General features: G+C 47.0%; 1 protein-coding gene across 1 annotated transcript; it reads right to left on the bottom strand.

The window, feature by feature from the left end:
• Positions 1 to 8,989: 8,989 nt before the first annotated feature.
• On the bottom strand, positions 8,990 to 10,021 carry NEUROG1 (neurogenin 1). Its single transcript, XM_021549513.2, has one exon. The coding sequence runs from the start codon at positions 9,518 to 9,520 to the stop codon at positions 8,990 to 8,992; it is 531 nt and encodes a 176-aa protein (XP_021405188.1). The 5' UTR covers positions 9,521 to 10,021.
• Positions 10,022 to 19,195: the final 9,174 nt, after the last annotated feature.

Below are 19,195 nucleotides of genomic sequence, written 5' to 3' on the forward strand. Positions count from 1 at the left end.
CCAAAGCAGAGCCTGCAGCTCGTGTCATGTGGAACTTCAGTAAGTGAAAAAGAAAAGCAGAAGGTATGGGCTGAATACTTGGGTAAATCAGTAATAGAGCTAAAGGGCATATGCCTGTAGGGAATATGTTGGCATAAAAGAGCTTTAAGAGGGGCCATTCATACTGACAAAGGGAGATTTGAATTGCTGCCTTCACAATAGCATGAAAGGATGGGCTTGGGGTGTTCTGAAACAAAGTGGAAATCATACTGCCCTGAACGGCTCTAATAAGCTTTTAACTATTTTACATTATGGCATTACCTTTTTTTTTTTTTTTTTCTCTCTTCTTCTTGTGAGCCGAGTGCCAGCCCCACTTAGAAGTGTGATTTATACTTTTTTCTTCATGGTAACTTTGGAGGAAAATAGATGGGAACTGAAAGGCAGTAATTCAGCTTTTTCAAGACAAGGAGGGGGAAATGCCATCATTTCTGAACGTCCCAGAATCACACCAGCGCTGAGCTCCCTGACTGCCGCCGGCAGCTCCCTCGCACGTCTGGGCCGGGGATGCCGGCTCACGACACCAACCACCCGTCTAATTGCGCTCATTAGCGGCCCTGCAATCAGGCAGATATCGCCGCGCACCAACACTCGCTCGCTGCGCTGCGCAACTTAGGTGGGCTTCGGCGCGCACTGCAAAAAGCGCAGATACTGCTTGGCAAGCACCCCCACTTTCAGCATCGGCAGAGGTTCGGCATCCCAGCCGGTGTTTGGGGGGACCCGGCGGCGGCATCTCCCAGCCGGGCCTGGGAAGGAGGCAGTGCCCGGCCTGCGTGCCGGGAGCCGCGCTGGCTTTGTGCGCCGGGGCTCCCTGCCCGAGCTCCCCCCAGATGGTGCGATCGCACGACTGCACTGTTAAAATGGAGCTCGTATAGACAATTAGCCAATTACTCACTCTGTCATTGCACTTTCTTCTTGTAACTGAGATGCAAACTGGACTATGTCTTCTTTGGTAGCTTCATTCATGGGCAGCATTATTTAATGACACTTTTGTCAGCTTTGGGTCTGCCCAAAGATTTCTGAACGTAGCTTTATGAACCCAGAAAGGGCGCCCCGCGGAGTGAAAGCGGACTTTGAACCGACAGACGATGCTGAAGACAATGAATTTCCCAAAGTCAGGGAAAGAAATCCAGAGCATGGCTACCACAGGGCATGTGGCTCAGTCCCTCATTGTCAGCAGCGGTGGCTATGGGGAGAATAGCCCGGTAGCCAAAGGGGCTTGAGCATGTGGGTGCGTGCATCACTTTCTCTGCTTAGATACCTCAAAAAAAGTATCACTGCAAGTGCTGCTGGGTCTTTTTAAAGATGCAAAGGTTGAGCAGTTGGAACAGCTCTTTTGGACCAGATCACTCAAGAGCCAAAGCCACTAAGACTGGCCAAAATTAAGTTTTGTTTCTTTAACAGCCCAGTCTCAGCCCAGTTTAGCTTCAGCACAGCTGTGCAGAGCCACAGCCACAGAACTGACACAATGGAAATGGTCAGAGAGAGAGGTTTGGGTTTGGCATTTTTCAGGGAAGAACAAATATTTGCCTACTGTCTAATGAAGAAAGCTCCATCGTTTTACATATATTTCATTGAAATGGGATAATGCTTTTATTATCCATAACTTACTGGCAAGAAGCATAATTAGGGGCTCTTACCTCTGAAGTTCAAGCCCATAGAGATGCAGGGGTGGCTCCTGAGTTATTTTGAAGAAAGAAGGAAATAAGAGGAGAGGGAAGGAAGGAAGGAAGGAAGGAAGGAAGGAAGGAAGGAAGGAAGGAAGGAAGGAAGGAAGGAAGGAAGGAAGGAAGGAAGGAAGGAAGGAAGGAAGGAAGGAAGGAAGGAAGGAAGGAAGGAAGGAAAAGAATTCTCATCTGTTTCCTTCTTGAGCATAGTGTTTCTGTGAGATTTATCTGTGAATCCTCCAAGATGGATTAGAGTGGGGCATGCACTGGACATACGCACTCACACTCCAGTTTGGTGTGTACACAGCCACCAGCACCTTCCCTCGGCTGATGATTCCCTTCCCAGTATCCCAGGTGGCTCCCTGCATCTCCCGGCATCCCAACGAGTGCTTCCCGGGAGAGCAGTGCAGGTGACAGCCGTGCTGGTGACAGGTAGCCCGGACCTTCCTTCCCTGGGACCACGGACCTCATTAGTTGCCACTTGATTTATCAAGAGGGCATTATGGCTTTGGAAGCTGACATCTTTTTGGATTGCAAATAGGAGAGGAGGAAACTGTACCCTGTGAAAAGATTGATTAAATACTAATTAACCTCTTTTCTTAGATAATGAAAGCACTTCAGTGAGCTGGATAAACACGATGTGCATCAGTTGCTCTCCTGGTGAAGCAAGGGGTAATTGAGAGAGCAATATCCATTACTGGTGTTGTGACAGGAAGGGTTTTCCTTTCAGATTACAAAAGACTTGTTGCAGAAGAGATGGTACTCAAATTAGAAGGAAAAAAGATACCATATTCTTTTATCTCAGGGGTTAAATCCCTTCAGTTTGAATACTGCTACCAGTGAAGTAGAGAAACTGCATTTTTATCTAGGGATTGTCAAGTGAAAAAGTAAGAAATTAAATCAAGGTCTTAGGCTGGGAGGGATTGCCTCAGCTGCTTGTTGCTGCTGCTTACTGGCAAGGTCTCTAGCTTTTCTAGGGTGTGAGGAAAATTATGTATAGAGAAATATTGCCTATTTTCTGTGAGTCCCAGAGACCAAACTGGAAAGCTACAGAGGAAGAGATGCTGCTTTTGGTCCATGTTAAATTTACATCTGAAGGCCATGTCCTACTCTTCCACACAGGAGCCTTGCCTGGAAGCACATAGCTTCCTCCAAGGTGAATAATTTAAAGGAGAAATCAAGGTGGGAAAAGGACTGTTTAGGGTAGTTTCATCAAATTTTACCTGCAAATAGTGATTTTCATTATTTCTGACCCTGTATTTGAGACTCTCTTATCTGTGCATTATCCTGAAGGTCAGCATGGGGAATCCAACATGAAATGGGACTTTTGTCTTCCACCATTTAATTTGTAACATTTGCCTTCTCTGCTTGGCCTCATTTATCTAAACTGTTCTTCGAGGGCCCCCAGATCTCTTGGTCCCTACAAAAGAGACAGGGACAAAATTCTAATTCCACAGTGTCCCTTGGCTGTGTGTCTCTTCTCCTGCCACCTCCAAAAGTGGACTAACACCATCTTAGGTTTGGGATTTTGTATTTTCATGTTTGCAAATGTTGTCTTTCTTCAGGCTTGTCATCTCAGTGGAAGCTGCAAGCTGGAAAAGCAAGATATTCTGCCTGGTTTGTGCTGGGGTGTAGATGCCAGGTGCTGCCCTAGACTGTCCTGCTGGAGATATTCCTGGGTATGATTTTATAAAGATTGCTGACATCTGCCATGCAGAGAGGAGTAGAACAAGTGGTTTGTTTGTTAAAATAAGTCAAATTAACTCCTACAGATGGAACTTAATCCATTATTTGTGCAACAAACCATTAAGGTCTGTAATCACCTTGGACTGCCATTAGACAGCTTTAAATGCTTTCCTAGAAGGCAATTTTGTGAAATCTTCAGGTTAAAGAAAAAGATTATCCTGGAATGCTTAGAATGTAATAATCCAAGAAAGAGACAGTGAAGTCCTGAGGACTCTGCCAAATCCTTGTTTGGGAAATAGAGGCATCAGTCCCCTCGGATGCTTCAATTTGTAATTAAGTACATCTCACAAGCATGAAGGAACAGTGGAAGGGAGGCCATGCACTGACACAGGCAGGTCCTTCTCTTTAGCACAATGAATCTCTTGGATTGAAAGCAAGGGATCAGGGGGCTGAATAGTGCAACTAAATGAATGAGCTCGAGCAGGGATGTTAGTGAGACACTCAAAGCATTTGCTTTCAGATTTCTGTGTTAGGATGCCAAATTTCTGGACTTGATTTCAACATTTCCATTTGACAGAAGTGCATACAAGTCTGTGTCTGTGGACTCTTACTCATGATTACTCAAATAATAAAGTTAATCTCTTCTCTAAAAGTCTTGCTTCCACAAGTTTTTACTCTCTTCAGAGCTATGCTGTGTGCTCCATCCTACTGACCTTTGCCAAAATCCCACTGACCTTTGCCAAAATCCCACTGACCTTTGCCAAAGTCCTACTGGCAGTCAACAAGTAAAACAAATGGGGTAGGAGCTGAGTGAGAAGAATTTCTTGTGCTTGTGGAATCGTAAACATGGCATGGAGAAGGGTGGCATCTCAGTCCCAACCTCTGTAATGTGATATTTCATTTTCCTTTTCAAATGAGAGGAGTTCCTTAAGATTTTCTAGCAGTAAGATAGGAGGTTCTAACAGAGGCTTTGCACAGTCAAATAGAAGCAAAAGTGAGAGACCTGAATAACAACGAGTGCTGTGCCATCAGCATTTCCACGCTGGCAGAGAAGAGCATTATCCATAGGGAAGAGTCTTTTCACTCTTGTCTAGTGGATCTTAAACTGGAAGACTGACAAGTGAAAAATAATAGTGATGACAATGGAGGAGCATTGCTCGGCATGTGGAGCCTTGGTCTGCAGCAGCAGAGCCTCACGTGAGCCCTTTGCCACGTCTCTTGAGAGAACAGGAACCTGGGCATGGGGACAGCCCTGCTCCCAGGGCATGGCAGCCTCTGCTCCTCACTGCCCTGGGGGTTAATAACAAAGCTGGGTCCCACAGGGCTTTTCAAGGGATCTGTTACCTCGCCATGGCCCTGTGACATCTGCGGGGTCTTCAGCAGCTCTTCACAGAAACCATTATGCTTTTTGGCTGAGGAGGAAGAGAGAACAGGGATTAATTCTTCATGGGCACTGCTACCAGGCTACTGGGCATAAATCTGGTACTAACAAGTCATTTAATTTGTTAATCTAGTCTTAAATAGCTTCTAGCAGTGTTATTTGAAGACTATACAAGTAAGAGGCAAAGTGTCAGCTGAAAGTATTTATGCAGTGTTTTTGCATTTCTGTTCTGCTCATATACAGTGCTGACAGCAAATCTGATTGGTCCTTAGCAGTTCTGCTCCTCCAGATGACTTCTTCTAATTGCATATGCCACCAACAAAAAAAGCTCCTGAAAATTAGTACTCACCTGCTTCTGCTCTGATAATCTCTACTTACTATACAAATCAGTCCTAATGGAGAATTTGAGCTGCAGAGATCTGTAATTATAATATTAAGTTTCATGAGCTCAGAGGTGGTAGTGCAGACTGTATTTTACAGATCACGTACAGAGTAAAATCAAAATCTATGACAGATTGAGGCCCAATAATGAAAATCCTTCTGAGGATGCTGTTGTTCATAATGAAACACTAAGCATCATTTGAACCTCACCACAACAAGTATGACACTAAGTAGTCCACCACATGGCATTGAAACTACAAAAAATACTTGTAGTTCCAAAACTGCAAGTATTTTCAATCCAAAACCTGTACAGAATTTTGCATTGGCAATTATTTACTCACTTGTTGAGCACAGGGAATTCACAGAGAATCTTCAGAGCTTCAAATCCGTTGGAAAAGGATGAAACAGAGTAGCTCCAGCTGCTGTGGGCCCTTCTCATCAGAGCACACAAGCATCCTGTAGTTGGGAGGGGAATGTTTCCCCACAGTAAATCCCAGCAGAGAGAAAGTGGGATAATCCCAGCTGTGTCTCAAGAAAGTCTGTGCTGGATGTCTCCCAGCCAGCAGGGATCCCCTATCAATGGAGCCATCTCAGACTTTCTCTCCTAACTAAAGGGGAATTAAGAGAGACCTAAGGACTTGCAGAACCTCCTGGCAGAGGGTCCCTAATGTTTGCATGCCCTGGAGGTGGCTGAATGGATCCAACAGGGCTAAAGTGTTACCGACACCTATCAGCAGACATATGAAAAAATGCATATACTCCCATGCAATGTGGTACCAGGATTAAAAAATCAAGATTCTATTTCAGTTATTTCTGAAGTCAGTAAGGATCTTGCCATTGGTTTCAGTGGGACTGAGACTGCTGCCTATTTACTGATATTTTTTATCACAGAACAATCTGGTATTTAAAAAAAAATCACTAATGCTTTCATCAACCCTAGTATTTAATTCATGTATTTTTTTCCCCTGTGCTAATGCAAAGAGATAATTTTAGTGCAATTAAAAATAGCCTCCTGTTTCCAGCCGGGGAAGCCTGTTCCAATTCACCAAACTATTCTTTTGATAAAAATAAATACAAACCCCCTTGTTGTAACCGAGGGTGCAGGTTGGTCCTGCAGCCTCTGAATATGGGCATTCCATCTGTCCCGGCGGCAGATTTGTTCAACTATGTCTGAACCTATCACCGCTCCGGGGAAAAACTGTTCTCTGACTCATGTTAATGTATGAATCTAATTGTGTCCTCACGCAATTTGCAGCTTTCATTGCCCATTAGGAACATTAACATCATACACTGAGTCCTGCTAGATGTATGGTCTTTATATACTGCATAATGTTCACAGATCTCTGCTGGCAGCTAAGAAAACACAAAAGAATAGAGGATATTTTGAAGTTTTGTGGAGTTTTTTTTCTTCTTCTTTGAGATTGAAGTCCAGTGTCTTGGGACCCAGTGACTTTAGATGACCTTCCGCCTCCATGGACTGTACTAAATTTCAGCCCCTGGAGGCTCCTGCATACAAAACCTCCTGGCTTTCAAGGGCAGGTGCAAGCAAAGCTTCACTGCGTCACAGATTAAGACCTGTTACTGCCAGAATTAGATTTCAAAAATCTCTTTTATTTAACAGGACATCATTAAGGAGCTGCCCAATAATGGTTGATGGTGTCTTTAATTAATATAAGCATTATGCTACTATTAGGATTTCAAAAAAATAACACTTTCCAGCATTTATAGTTACTGAGAAGCAGAGGTGGATGTGTGTCTGTATGGATGTGCATATGAAAAGTGTGTTAAAGAAGTATTTATTTATATTGCAGGCTCAGGCATTCACAAAGGAGGAAATACGGATGCTGAAGCATCTGTGCAAACTTAATTCAGCTCTTCTGTCTAATTTTTGTGACAATTATTTGATCCCAAATTATGTTTTTGATAATATCTCCACCTTCCTCCCGCAGGAGGGTTAGCTTTCAGGCAGAGTTTTTGCCTGTGTCATGAACAGTTTTTCAGTGTTCTGTCTGATGCTTTCAGTGTTTGCCCTCTGCCTTTTTCCCCACACCATGTATGATCATGTCCTAAAGAATTCCTTCCTGGGCTTTTACTGCAGCCCTGAGCATCTGAGTGCTTTGAAAGCTCTGTGTAATTAAATTCTTAAATTCACTGATGAGGGGATGGTGGTATCCCAATTTTACAGATGGGAAACTGAGGCACAGAAAAATGAAAGGCAATTCATTCCATAATCCATGTCAGTCCCACCAGAGATCTGATTTATTTGTGTTTGTACAACACCATCTCTCCATCTTTCCCCATAAACACCCTGCTAACTGCAAGTACAGTTCTGGCTCACCCATGTTTGGAGATGGCTCCAGAGACATGTCTGAGCTGCCTCATTTTCCCCATAAAACAAGGCAAAGAGGATAAAACTTGTTTTTAAGGGTTTGTGTGCCCAGTGCAATATGGGAACATTGAGAAACGCTAAAGAGAGGGAGGATGGAGTCAGGAAGAGTAGAAGGTAAGATTTCGGGGACAGAGGGCTCCCCCATTGCACACAATCGCAGGAGAAAGAAAAGTTTGGGATTTTGCGATGGTGGAGCAGATTTCCTGGAGACGAGGGTACTCCTGACGCCCTCAATCTCTGAGTGCCAGAGCTGTGCCACAGCTGGTGCCGAGACCATGAGCTGGCACCTTTGGCCGCTCTTTTTCCTTTCCCTGCCTTGGGAGTGAACTGGGAGAGCCCCTGTCGCACTTTGAGCCTGGAGGAACAGAGGCAGCTCATGCCAGTCACGTTCTGCCAGCGTCACAGGTTCGGGGAGAGTTACAAACTCTGTACCCTGCTCAGGGGTTCAGCATCTTCTCCTTGCCCCAAAGCTCCTGACACCTCGCAGCTCCTGCTGTGAGTCGCTGTGAAGCTCCGGCCCTGCTGGCGTCACCGCTCTGCTCCTGCTCCCCGGCTGCATCTCCCCAGCGGGGCTCTAATCCCCTCTCCGGGACACCTGGGGCCAGCAGATGTTCGCAGGTAGCCGCGTGTGCCTGTGGCCAGTGGGGTGTCAGAAGTGCTGCCTGCTGCCTTGGGGTGATCCCTTCCCTTCCACCCCCGCCTGCTTCGGAGGAGTGAACCCCTCGAGTTCCAGAAACAAAACTCCAGAGGCGCTGCCAAAATTCAGTACAAACGTTAAAAATTTTATTTACAGGGTAAAGTACGATTTCTTAAAAAAACCAAACCAAAACAAAACCCCCACTTTGATAAGAGGTATAATAATAGAATAAAGCTCTTTATGTACAAAAATACAATTTTCATATGAATGAACATCTTGAATAAATTAAACCGCTCTCTGGTCCAGTCGCTGAATACCCCGTGTCTGCTCCCACTCTAAAGCAGGCCGGCCGCGCTGGGGGTCAGCATCTATAATGCATGAGCCTCTCCGTGTCCGCCGGGTGCGGGGTCCCATCGGGGCCGGTGCTGGGACCCCCGGGAGGGGCTGAGCCGCCCCGGGGCAGGGCCGGGAGACGCGCTGAGCCCCGCGCTGCGCCCCGGGCCGCATCGGCCCCTTAAGCCTTTTCATGGCATTGTCAGGGCGTTCAAACCAAATTTTCATGCTCGTTTTTCTTCGCCGGAGAGCTACAAATTGTAAAATTGACTTTTCACCTCGTCTGCGGCAGCAAATCTGTCGCTTTTCTTCTTCCCGGTTTTTCGGAGTGGCGCGGGAGGCGAGGTGGGGGTCGGGGGGAAGGGGCTGGGGGGAAGGAGAGTGATGAAAAGTGCAACGGGACGAGGCCCCCCCTCACCCCCCTCCGCCGCCGGCCCGGGCCGAGCGCCGGGCGGTGCGGGGGGCGCGGGCGGTGCGCGCTAGCGGAGGGGCGCGCCCGGGCCGGCGGGCAGCCCGCGGAAGCCCCTTAGGCTGTCGGCGGGCGCGTAAGCGCAGTCCTCGGAGGTGGCGGGGCTGCTGGGGCCGGAGGCGGAGGCGCAGAGCGAAGGGGCGGACGGGGAGGCGCTGGACAGCCAGGACCCCGCGTCGCTGCCGGGGCTGGGGGGCGCGGCGGCCCCGCGGAAGGCGGGGGGCGGCGGGAGGCACTGCTCGGCCAGGCGGAGGGTCTCGGATAGGGCCCAGATGTAGTTGTAGGCGAAGCGCAGGGTCTCGATCTTGGTGAGCTTGGTATCGTCGGGGAAGGTGGGCAGGACGCTGCGGAGCTCGTCCAGGGCGGCGTTGAGGTGGTGCATGCGGTTCCGCTCCCGGTCGTTGGCCTTGACCCGCCGGCTGCGCTTCAGCGTGTGCAGCAGCGCCTCGGTCCGCGCCCGCGCACGGCCGCGCCGTCTCCGCCGCTCCCGCGGAGCGCCGGGCTCCGCGCCGTCGCCGCTGCCGGGCGCCTCGGCGGGCATCCTGCGGGAGAGAAGCCGGAGCCCCGTCACTGCCAGGCGGGGCAGGGGAGGATGGAGGGGGGAGCGAAGGGGAAGGTGCGAAGCTGGCGGGGAAGGGGTGGGGGGCAAGGGAACAAACGAAATATAAGAAAGAGGATGGCTGTGCGGGTGTTTGGCAGGTGCCGGCGCTCCCGTACTCACATGGAAAGGCACTCCCGGGGATGCGGTTAAGCAATAACGGTATAAAAACACAGAGAGGAAAGAGCCGAGCTGGCCGCTATTGGGAAAAGCAGGGGACACAGCGCCGTGTAAAAAAAAAAAAAAAAAAAAAAAAAAAAAAAGAAAGAAAAACAAAAAAGGAAAAAAAAAAAAGGCGAAAAAAAAAAGCCAAAGCCCGGGGAAAGGCGGGGCGGGGGGACACGCGACCGCGCGTGGCTTTGAAGTGCTGCGGGCTGCGATCCGCTCGTGTGAGCGGCGGCTTTGGCACACGACGGCGCGGCCGCCCGCTCTTATAGCGGCGGGCGGACAATGGCCCCGTGGCCGCCCCGCGGGGCCGCGCCGAGGCGGCAGGTCGGCCCCGTGCGCCGCGCCCTCCGGAGCGTGCCCGCAATTACCGCGGGCGGCCGCGCATCTGCCGCGCCCCCGGGGGACGGGGGAGAGAAGGGGGGTCCCCCCGCTTTGTCCCCCCGGCGTGCGGGAGGGAGGCGGCAGGACAAAGCGGGGCAGGGGGGTCGCGGCTCAGCGCGGGGTGGAGGGGTCACCGTCCCGCTCCGGCCGGAGGGGCTCCAGCGTGAGTTTAAACCGCTGCGAGCAGGGGGCTTGGGGAAAGAAAAAGGTTAATCTGGGTTTCCAGAGGATGAGCCGCGGGTTATTCCCCAGCCAGATGCGGGCGGAAGATTTTGTCGGGTTTTCGTTGCACCTTGCGGTTTTTCTACATGCAGCAAAGTGAAAATGCTCTAAAATGATAAAACTCAAAGCGGATATTCCCCTCCCGCGTTTCTCAGGTGAATGTCAACACGCGCTTTGGCTTTCACGCGCTTCTCTTTGAAAAGGATTTTGCAGGTGTTCAGAAAGTTAAAAATTCCAAAGAACATTTATTTTGTAAGCTTTGATGGTTGCAATCACAGCATATATACACTGTATATACACATATACACACTGCATATGCAATGCACAGATAAAATTCTTCTTTATCTGGATAAAAACAAAGAACTGTGCTGTTTTGATTGCAAAGTTCTTGCTGCTTCTGCTAGCCCCCATTCAGTACTTGGGTATCGCTATCTCACATTTTGGGAAGCCAGAGTTTTGTAAGTGGCTGAAAAGTTTCCTGATTCTGACATCTGGCTCTTTGCATCCTGCTCTCCCTGCTTGGAAGAAGCCCCATTGTCAGCACTCAGGTACTTGTGTCCCTCGAAGGTTTTCAGTTTCACCTCCCATCAATAGCCATTTTCAGGTGCCTATGCCTAAATCCACATGTATTTACCTGATTTCCCCTTACACAAAATGTAGATTGATCCCCCCTCCTTTGATTTTCTTATTTGACTTTTATCTTTTATAAACAGGGAAAAATGACAGCATAAATAATTGTATATCTCTGCATTTAAAGTTCTTAGCAACCATTCTTTACTTGAACCTGAGCGAGGAATTCTATGAGAATTATTTCCGTTTTTCCTCCTCGCTTTGCGATGACCCACGACACCAGCAAACTGCCACAAACAACCTTCTTTGTGCCAAGAAGATCACGCACAGAAGTGAGCAATCCAAAAAGCCCTGGGTGATGAATATTAACGAGTCTCAATCTAGAAGTAGTTTGGCAGTGGCCGAGCTTGCAGGATCAGCTCGCTTTCTGCTTTTTACGTCTTTATCCGCTTGCAGACCGGGGCTGTGCAATATTCCCAGGTACGGCAGGCGACGGAGGGGGGGCAGGCTGCTCCCGACAGGGACTGGGCTCTCTCAATCACCGGACCTGCAATCAGGCTGATGTTTTTAGGGCCTCTGCATACATAAGTGACTTTCTGCGCTAAGCAGTTCCACTTCACTGAGTTACTCATGTCCTTAAGTGACGGCACAATTAGAGGGCTCTGTCAGCAGGCAGAGACCGACGGCGGAGTTTCCAGCACTAAGGAGAAAGCCAGAAGGGACCCAAAATTTAAAGGTTATGGAAGCATATGGCAAAAAGCGTTCAACTTTTGTTACTGTGCATTTTATATATAGTGATATAAACTCCAGTGTTGTCTGCAACACTTTTATTGTCTTTTGTTTAGTTGTCTTTGAGCAGTCAATAGTTTATTCATTAAAATGTTTATGATTCCCTAGAGTTCCACAGACTTTGGCACAACCGATCACTTGTCTGAAAGTTTGCAGTGAAAGCGCATTATTCATTAGTCCTTATCCATCATTTGCAGTTTGTCATTTGTTATTCTCTTGTTTTAAAAGTTTGTGCTCCAATCAAGGAGGGGAGAGAGCACCATGTGTCTCTGTGATCAGTCACAGCCATGAATAGCCAGGGCTGAAGTGAATGTTTCACAAACAACCCATAGGCTGAAATTTGTTTGCATAATCTATTCACTGCGTACTTATGAATAACGAATGCATTCACAGAACCAGAATTGTTTCAGGAAGCCTTCGCAAACAGAAAGAAGTGCTAAATATCTCGGATAATTTATTCCCGATGAATAATTCAACCAGTTCTATCACAGGCAGTCTACTAATTTTGCAGATAAATTATTCAGCCAACACAGATAATAGCTCCTACACCTTATGGGCCTGCTCCTATGGAAGTCAGCTGCTGAAGTTATGTGAAGTTTTCTGGGACAGGAAAATAAAAAATTCCAAAATTAAACAGGACTAGTGATTTCAAGAAACACACAGTGTGTTGCTAGCATCTAACTGATGGGATGGCCTTATTCTGAGTTTTAGACTTTGATATCAATTTTTCCACCTTAATGTAAATGTAGCTGGGCTCAGCTGCACTCATGGATGCTATTAATTTCATATTTTAAATTCAAAGGAAATTTTCAGAAACACTTCATCATTTTCTTTGAGAGACAGCACTTAAAAAAAGTGAGAGGAAAAAATATTCAAATGGTAATTTTTACTATGAAAACTGCAAAAGTGCATCTGAATCAGCCCATCCTGACTTACAAATGATGACAAACTGCTCATCCAAAATCCAAATTGTCATGGGTACACTTCCATGCAGCACATTTAACACTTCTAAGACCTCGAGCATGAAGCTTGCTCCTCTGCCCTCATGTTGAGACAGCATGTGTAGGGTCTCACTCATGGCTGGGCTCCAGAAAAAGTAGGAATTGATGAATAAAGATGGAGGAAGAGCTTTTGGAGAAAATGTGCCACAAGGCTCCCTGCAGCTCTCAGAATGCACTATTCCTTCAAGGAAAAAGCCAGTCCATGAGAAGTCCATTCCCTGGTGAATGTTTGTTGTACCCTGTAAAAGTAAATAAAAATCCATGTTATTCAGCTTTACATTTCTAACCAAACCAGAATTTTGGTCATTAGACCAGTGTTAGCATCACTCTTCAAGCATGGAAGTGAGCAGCTGGAAATGACAGTAAAACTGCTCCTACAATTGGAATGCTTCAGAGAAGTTAGAGGTACATAATTTTTTTCAGATCTTAAAGTTCACATCGTTACAGCAACTCAGCATACTCTCTTTTGTTCCATTATTACAAGAGGTCTTGAACTAATGATGAGTTCTTGGGATGAGTGGCAAAATAACAAATGAACCAGGAGAATACTGCTTTTTTGCTCCCTCATTGTTTGAAAGCATGGCCAGAAAGAGGAGGCAGAGCTGCCTGTGGAGAGTGCTTGAACCAAATTTGGAGAGCTGACAGGGCTGATGGCAGAGCCATCACTGGAGCAGAAAGCTGGACCCGGTGCCTTGCAGGAGTAAAGGAAGGATCTTGCTCCCTCACCCCCGGGGATGCTGGGGGGATGCAGCAGGGATTTTAAAAGCAGGTAGAAAACCAGGAGATGGTTCAGTGGGAAGCTTGTCTCCTGGTGCTTGTCTGGACATGGTGCAGAGCCCAGTGGTGTCTGCCCAGCGTGGTGTGGGACAGATGTGGGGTGAGGGCTGTGAGGGCAGGGATGGACACGCAGTGCTGTGCTCCTGGGACCCTCCACCTGCTGGGGTCACCTCACAGTGCCCAGCCCGAGGCCCACGGGGGGTTCAGGGGTTGATGCTCTGGCTGCTCCCTAATGGGCAGCCCTGGAACCCAGTATTTGAAAGGGATCTCAGCCTGCAGGGAGGCTGCATTAACCCCTTTTGCAGCAGGAGCCAGTTCTCCTGCCAGGGAAGCACCTTGGGAGCAGCTCAAGGGCTCTGTAAAGGATTTGGCCTCTTTTCCTACCTGCCTGTGGCCAGTGTGAGGCCTCGGGCTGTGTGCCAGGGGCTGCCTGGGGTGGGGAGCACAGGGGCATCACAGGGAGTGAGTGTCCCCACGCAGCAGAGGGCTCCTGGCCCAGCGAGCCAAATCCTCCCTGAAACCCTGCACAAGTTGCAGGATTTGCAGAAGTTGCCTGGGAGTTGCAGCCAGGGCTCAACCCCTCCTGGGGGATCTGCAGAAATAGTGGGAATGCTTTATTTTCAGGTTTTAAACATGTGATGTAACATTTTGCTTCTCTTTGAAAGGGGGGGTTTGAGTTGGTAAACGATTGTTCCCTGCAAGCACAAATGTATTTTGTTTGTTGTAATTAAAATGTTTTAATGAGACAACCATAAAATCAACCATTAATTATTTTTTTTCAAACACTTCTGCTTCCTTTTGAGCTAGGTCTATTTAGAAATAGTTTAGAGAGTAGCCTGCAGTTTTATTCTTTCTGTGGTATTATACACAGGAGTGGAGAAGTCATTTATAAATAATTACACAATGTTTTGGGTCTTTGGGTTTGTATAATATATCAAAGCGATTAGTACATGCATTGTTCCATTGTAAATGGTTTTTTTCCCTTCCTTTCAGTTTCACTTGCCTTGTCTTCTATCTAAACCTTTTTCGTGAAATCCTTTGTCTTCCTCATTCTTTTAGCTTGTTACAGTGCAGGGACATTCTTCTTATTCAAACACTCACAGCATGAGCAAAGAAAGCTACTTCTGTCGCATCTTAAGTTTTACCATAACTTTCTGGCATTTTCTTTTCTTCCAATTTTCCCAGACTACTGATAGGGTAATGAAGAATTATAACATACATCAATTATTGGTGCTCACGGTGTATTATGCTTCTGAATTCAAGGGGAGATAAAGAGAAAAAAAAAAGTGCCACTTTCTGTGGTTTTGAGGCACATGAGAGAGGACTCGTCGCAGATTATTTATAACATCTTTCTGAGCATCAATTATGTTTGACTCCTACAGCCACTTCCTTGTCCCACTGGTTTTATGGCCAGAGGAGTCATTTTTGTGTGTGGTAGCCGCGGCATTTAACTTGTTTCTTTTATGAGGAGCCCAAACAATGCATCTTCAGGCCAAACAATCTATCTCCTTGAATAATAGCCCAAATGTCACTCAAGAGCTCAGGGCTGGGAAATGTGTGATCATGGTAAAGGACCATGCAAAGAAAGCGTGGAGACAGAGGGGCTTGTGGGGTCCCTGTGGGGCTCCCCAGCATGGGAACCCCCGGGGAGAGGGGCTGGACCTGGTGTGGGGTGCAGGTGCCTGGGAATGCAACCGACTGCACAAAGTTTCAACAGCTCCAATCCAAGTTCTCCAATAAAAAGGGCCAAACCCTCCTGGTGTGGTCGTGTTGCTGGGGCACACTCCCTGCCCGGCCCTTCCCCAGTCTCCTGGCTACCACACTAACTGGGAGAAATGAGATTAGGATGTCACCTCTGAGAAACAAGCTCTTTCCTCCCGCGCCTATACCGTGCAAGAGATTTTTCTGCTCTTCTTTTTCCCCTTCCACCTTCTCCCCCCCACAATTGTCCCTATTTTGTTGATTTATATTTTGCTAATTGAAACTAGAATACTTATCCTAAAAGAAAGGGACAAAATTCACTGACTGCCCTGCAGGAGAAATCCCCCCACTGCATCCAAACCAGGAAGCTTAACTACATGCTCAGGGTTTTTTTTTTTTTTTTTTCTCTATCTTCCATATCAATAATTCTGCTTAGGAGGGGCAAAGACAACCTGAAAGATTTAAGCACCATGGTGTGGGGGTGAGATTGAGCCTGAACTCAGCTCTGGGGTCCCGTTGGGCTCAGGATGCAGCCCTGCAGGCGGGAGGATGGCTCAGGGGCCGGGGATTTGCTGCCATTTGCATAGCAGGTGTTGGGTCCTGGGCCATTCTTCCTTAAGGGAGTTTTAATACGGGATAAATTACTGGGAATTAGGAGGAGGCAGGCGACAAGAAAAGAGTCTTCTCCTGACCTTGGCAGGCAAATTGGAGAGAATGGCTATAAAAAGGAAGAAAACCCAAATGTAGAAGCTTCTGCCCCCACCCAGGGAATTTGGGGTACACAGCCACTGGGCAGGGGAGCTGTCCCCAACTTCTCCTGAAATTGAGGTTTGGACTCAGGAACGCAATAATCCCAGGACAGAAATACGATTACTGGCCAGAGGATCTTTGATTGAGTAGGTCTGGAAGGGGAGTTTAAAATGTTAATCCCTGTCATAATCCCTTCTCTGGCTTTGTACGGACAAGGGTTGCACCCGAAGGGAATTGCCTGCTTCCTTCCCCAGGATATGGGGTGGGAGGGCAAGGCTGGGGAGCAGCCCCCCCATGGATGGGCCACACAGACACGTGTCCCACATGTGCACCCAGCCACGTCCCCATGTCCCCTGCACCCTCAGATGTGTGCAGGAACAGTCACACACACGCACACGTGCAGCTCCTGTGATGATGCTGATTTTAGATACATATGCACTTCTGCACACAGAATAGGAGAGGAAGGCTGGGTCACTTGCACTCCCAGGGAGCCTTGATCAAAATTCCCTGTCACACCTCACACACTGCTCTGCCCCAGCAATTAGAGCACAATGTACATAAAAATTTCATATGCTTCACGTGGTTTTAAGTGCGGAGCCATTTTGAAGTGCATCCACTTCCAGGCTGTTGGGGCAGGTAGGAAAGGTTTTTCTCTAAAGGGACATCAGTATGAAATCATCCAGATGTCTTTCACCTCAAAGGGAACTGGACGTATTGCATACACAAATAGAGGCAATATATAGTAAAAGATTATATTAGTGAGGAAGAAGCTGACAATTCCTCAAGTAAAAAAAAAAAAAAAAAACAAAAAAAACCACAAACAGGTGAATTCACCCCAAACAAGATGTGAGGGCTAGGCAGGGATCTGACAGTGCCTGCAGGAGCCTCAGAGCCCGGGCAAAACGGGCAGGTGGGAAAGGAGAGGAGACAGCTCCAGCCAACAGTTCTGGGCTCAGGGTCCTGCACCCTGACCCCAGGCGTGACCCTTTGGGGTGCAGGTCCTGCGACCCTGGCCATGAGAGGGACAAGGGTGACACCCCAAGGCTCAGTGCTGCAAATTCGGCCATGCAGGGACAAGCTTTGCATCTCAGCATGTGCTACATAAGGTGTAGAATTGCCCTGCTTTCTGGAATTTAAAGGAACCCTTTGCACTGACTTAAATGGCCTCTGGTTATCCATTTAACTTACCATTTATGTTACTATTACACGTGCAATATATGCCTTAAAGATCCCATTTTCCAGGGACAAACCCACAGGTATGAACAGCTGAAATTCCAGTCTGAATTTCATCCTTTTTAGTGAAAGCAGCTGGGAAGGTGAGGGAGTCCATCTTGCTCAGCACCATGCTCACAGCCAGGAACCATCTCTCTCAGCAGCTCTTTATGATAATGCCTCCAGGTATAAAGAGAAGAGAAAAATAATAGTGTTAAACTGCAAGTGTAACAGCCCTTGAAAACTCTCAAGCAGCATTTGGGTCCAAACTGCTGTGTTTGCTGGCACCAGTGCAAAATGGTGCAGCTGAACTGGGCTGAGAGTGGGAAGGAAAAATTTTCCAGGAAGACACTTGAGGTGCTGTGCTTTGTGCCTGGAGTGGGACTGTGGAGGATCAGGGCATGCAGCTAAGTCTGCCTCACAGTTAAATGGAAAGAATAGTTTTCAAGGTATATATCAGCCCTTACAGTCCCTGAACATTTGTCTGCTAGTGCAGCTCTGGGTTCTAGGCCTGCTAATTCACATTTTGGAATGGCTTGAAGGGGTAAAATGCCAAGTAAGTACAAAGTACTAGTTCTAATATGCAGTAATTCAGTAGTCAGGAAATTAGACAATGGAGCAGCATGATAAAGGGAAAGCAAATGTTGTCCTAGGTGAAGTTTTTTTCCCCTTGGGGCTGGATGCACTTCCACAATAAGAAGCTCCTTTGAAACAAGTGCTTGGCTAATGAGGGGAGACAAGTTTGTCTGACATGTTTCTGCTGGGCCTCTGGTGAGGGGATGTGGCTTTCTCTTCCAATTTAAGCATGTAGTAAATGGTGTTAAAATAGCTAATTATAAACAAAGAAGTGAATGTACTTCTTCTTAAACCCAAGGCATAAAACCCAAGGCATTTTTTCCTTCACCTCACGTTTAATGCAGGGCAGGTCTTGAGCTATTTCCATTCTGGAATAAACAGAATATAGAGATGTTTTCTCTGGAGCTGGTGCAGCTTCACTTCTCCAAAGCAGCTGTTGGAGTCAGTCAGGGCTCTGCTTCTCTTACCCCACTGTGCAAACAGGAGAGGATCCAATTAGACTGAAAAATTGGTGAGAAATATCTTTCACTAGATTACTTTTTATTTCTTGTCTTGTGGGCCTTGTGTATATACAGCTGGTGCTATCCCAAGGAATGTTTTTTTCCTTTTCTTTATTTTTCCCCCAGAAACAAATAGGATATGGCTTGGATTTATTTTTATATCATTCTCAGTGTTTGGTGTTATTTATCTTCATTAAACTGGGAATGACCCCAGACTCCTACCCCACAGATGACATGCCAGGTGCTGGGAATTTAGCTCTGTGGCTATGAACTCCAGCCACCATCTTCACCGGGAAAAAAAAAAAAAAAAAAAAAGAAAAAAAAGGAAAAAAAAAAAAAGGAAAAAAAAAAAAACCGCTTTTCTGACTTGTAAGTGATGGGAATTGCCACAAGGTGTCAACCTCCACTAAGCTGCAGCTCGGAGCTGGCTCTGCTCTCCCGGCAGTGGCCGGGATGGATTACCCTGTGCAGAGGCTCTGCTGGAAAACCCAGGCACCTGCTTCAAGTAAGTGGGGAAATATATCCTATAACACGGAAAAAATTATTGTTTCCCATCCTTTGTTTTATGGCTATTCTTCATTTCTATTTTATTATTAGTTTTTTTTATTTTCCACAAAAATCTTTAGCTAAATTCAGTGTTTCCCTTTGTCCTTTTCTCCTGACCCTAAAGGAACATTTCCCAAACATCATGACAAATCTGGGTTTTTTTTTTTTTTTTTTCCTTTAAAGCTGATATTTTCCCTTTGTAGAGCAGCATTTCAAGGCATCATTGTTTAGGATGTTCTGTGCAGTTGAAGTGCTGGGATTTTACCTTCTGGGCAGCCCAAACCTTTGTTTCCTCACAGGACCATTAACGTGAGTGTTGGACTCGATGATGTGGGTCCCTTCCAACTCAGAATATTCTGTGTTTCTGTGCTGGTCCTGTTTTCAGCCACGCTTCTCAAGCACCAATGCTTTCTGCAAAAGCACTG

This window comes from Lonchura striata, chromosome 13 (assembly GCF_050655825.1).
Source record: "Lonchura striata isolate lonStrDom1 chromosome 13, ASM5065582v1, whole genome shotgun sequence".
Classification (NCBI taxonomy): domain Eukaryota; kingdom Metazoa; phylum Chordata; class Aves; order Passeriformes; family Estrildidae; genus Lonchura; species Lonchura striata.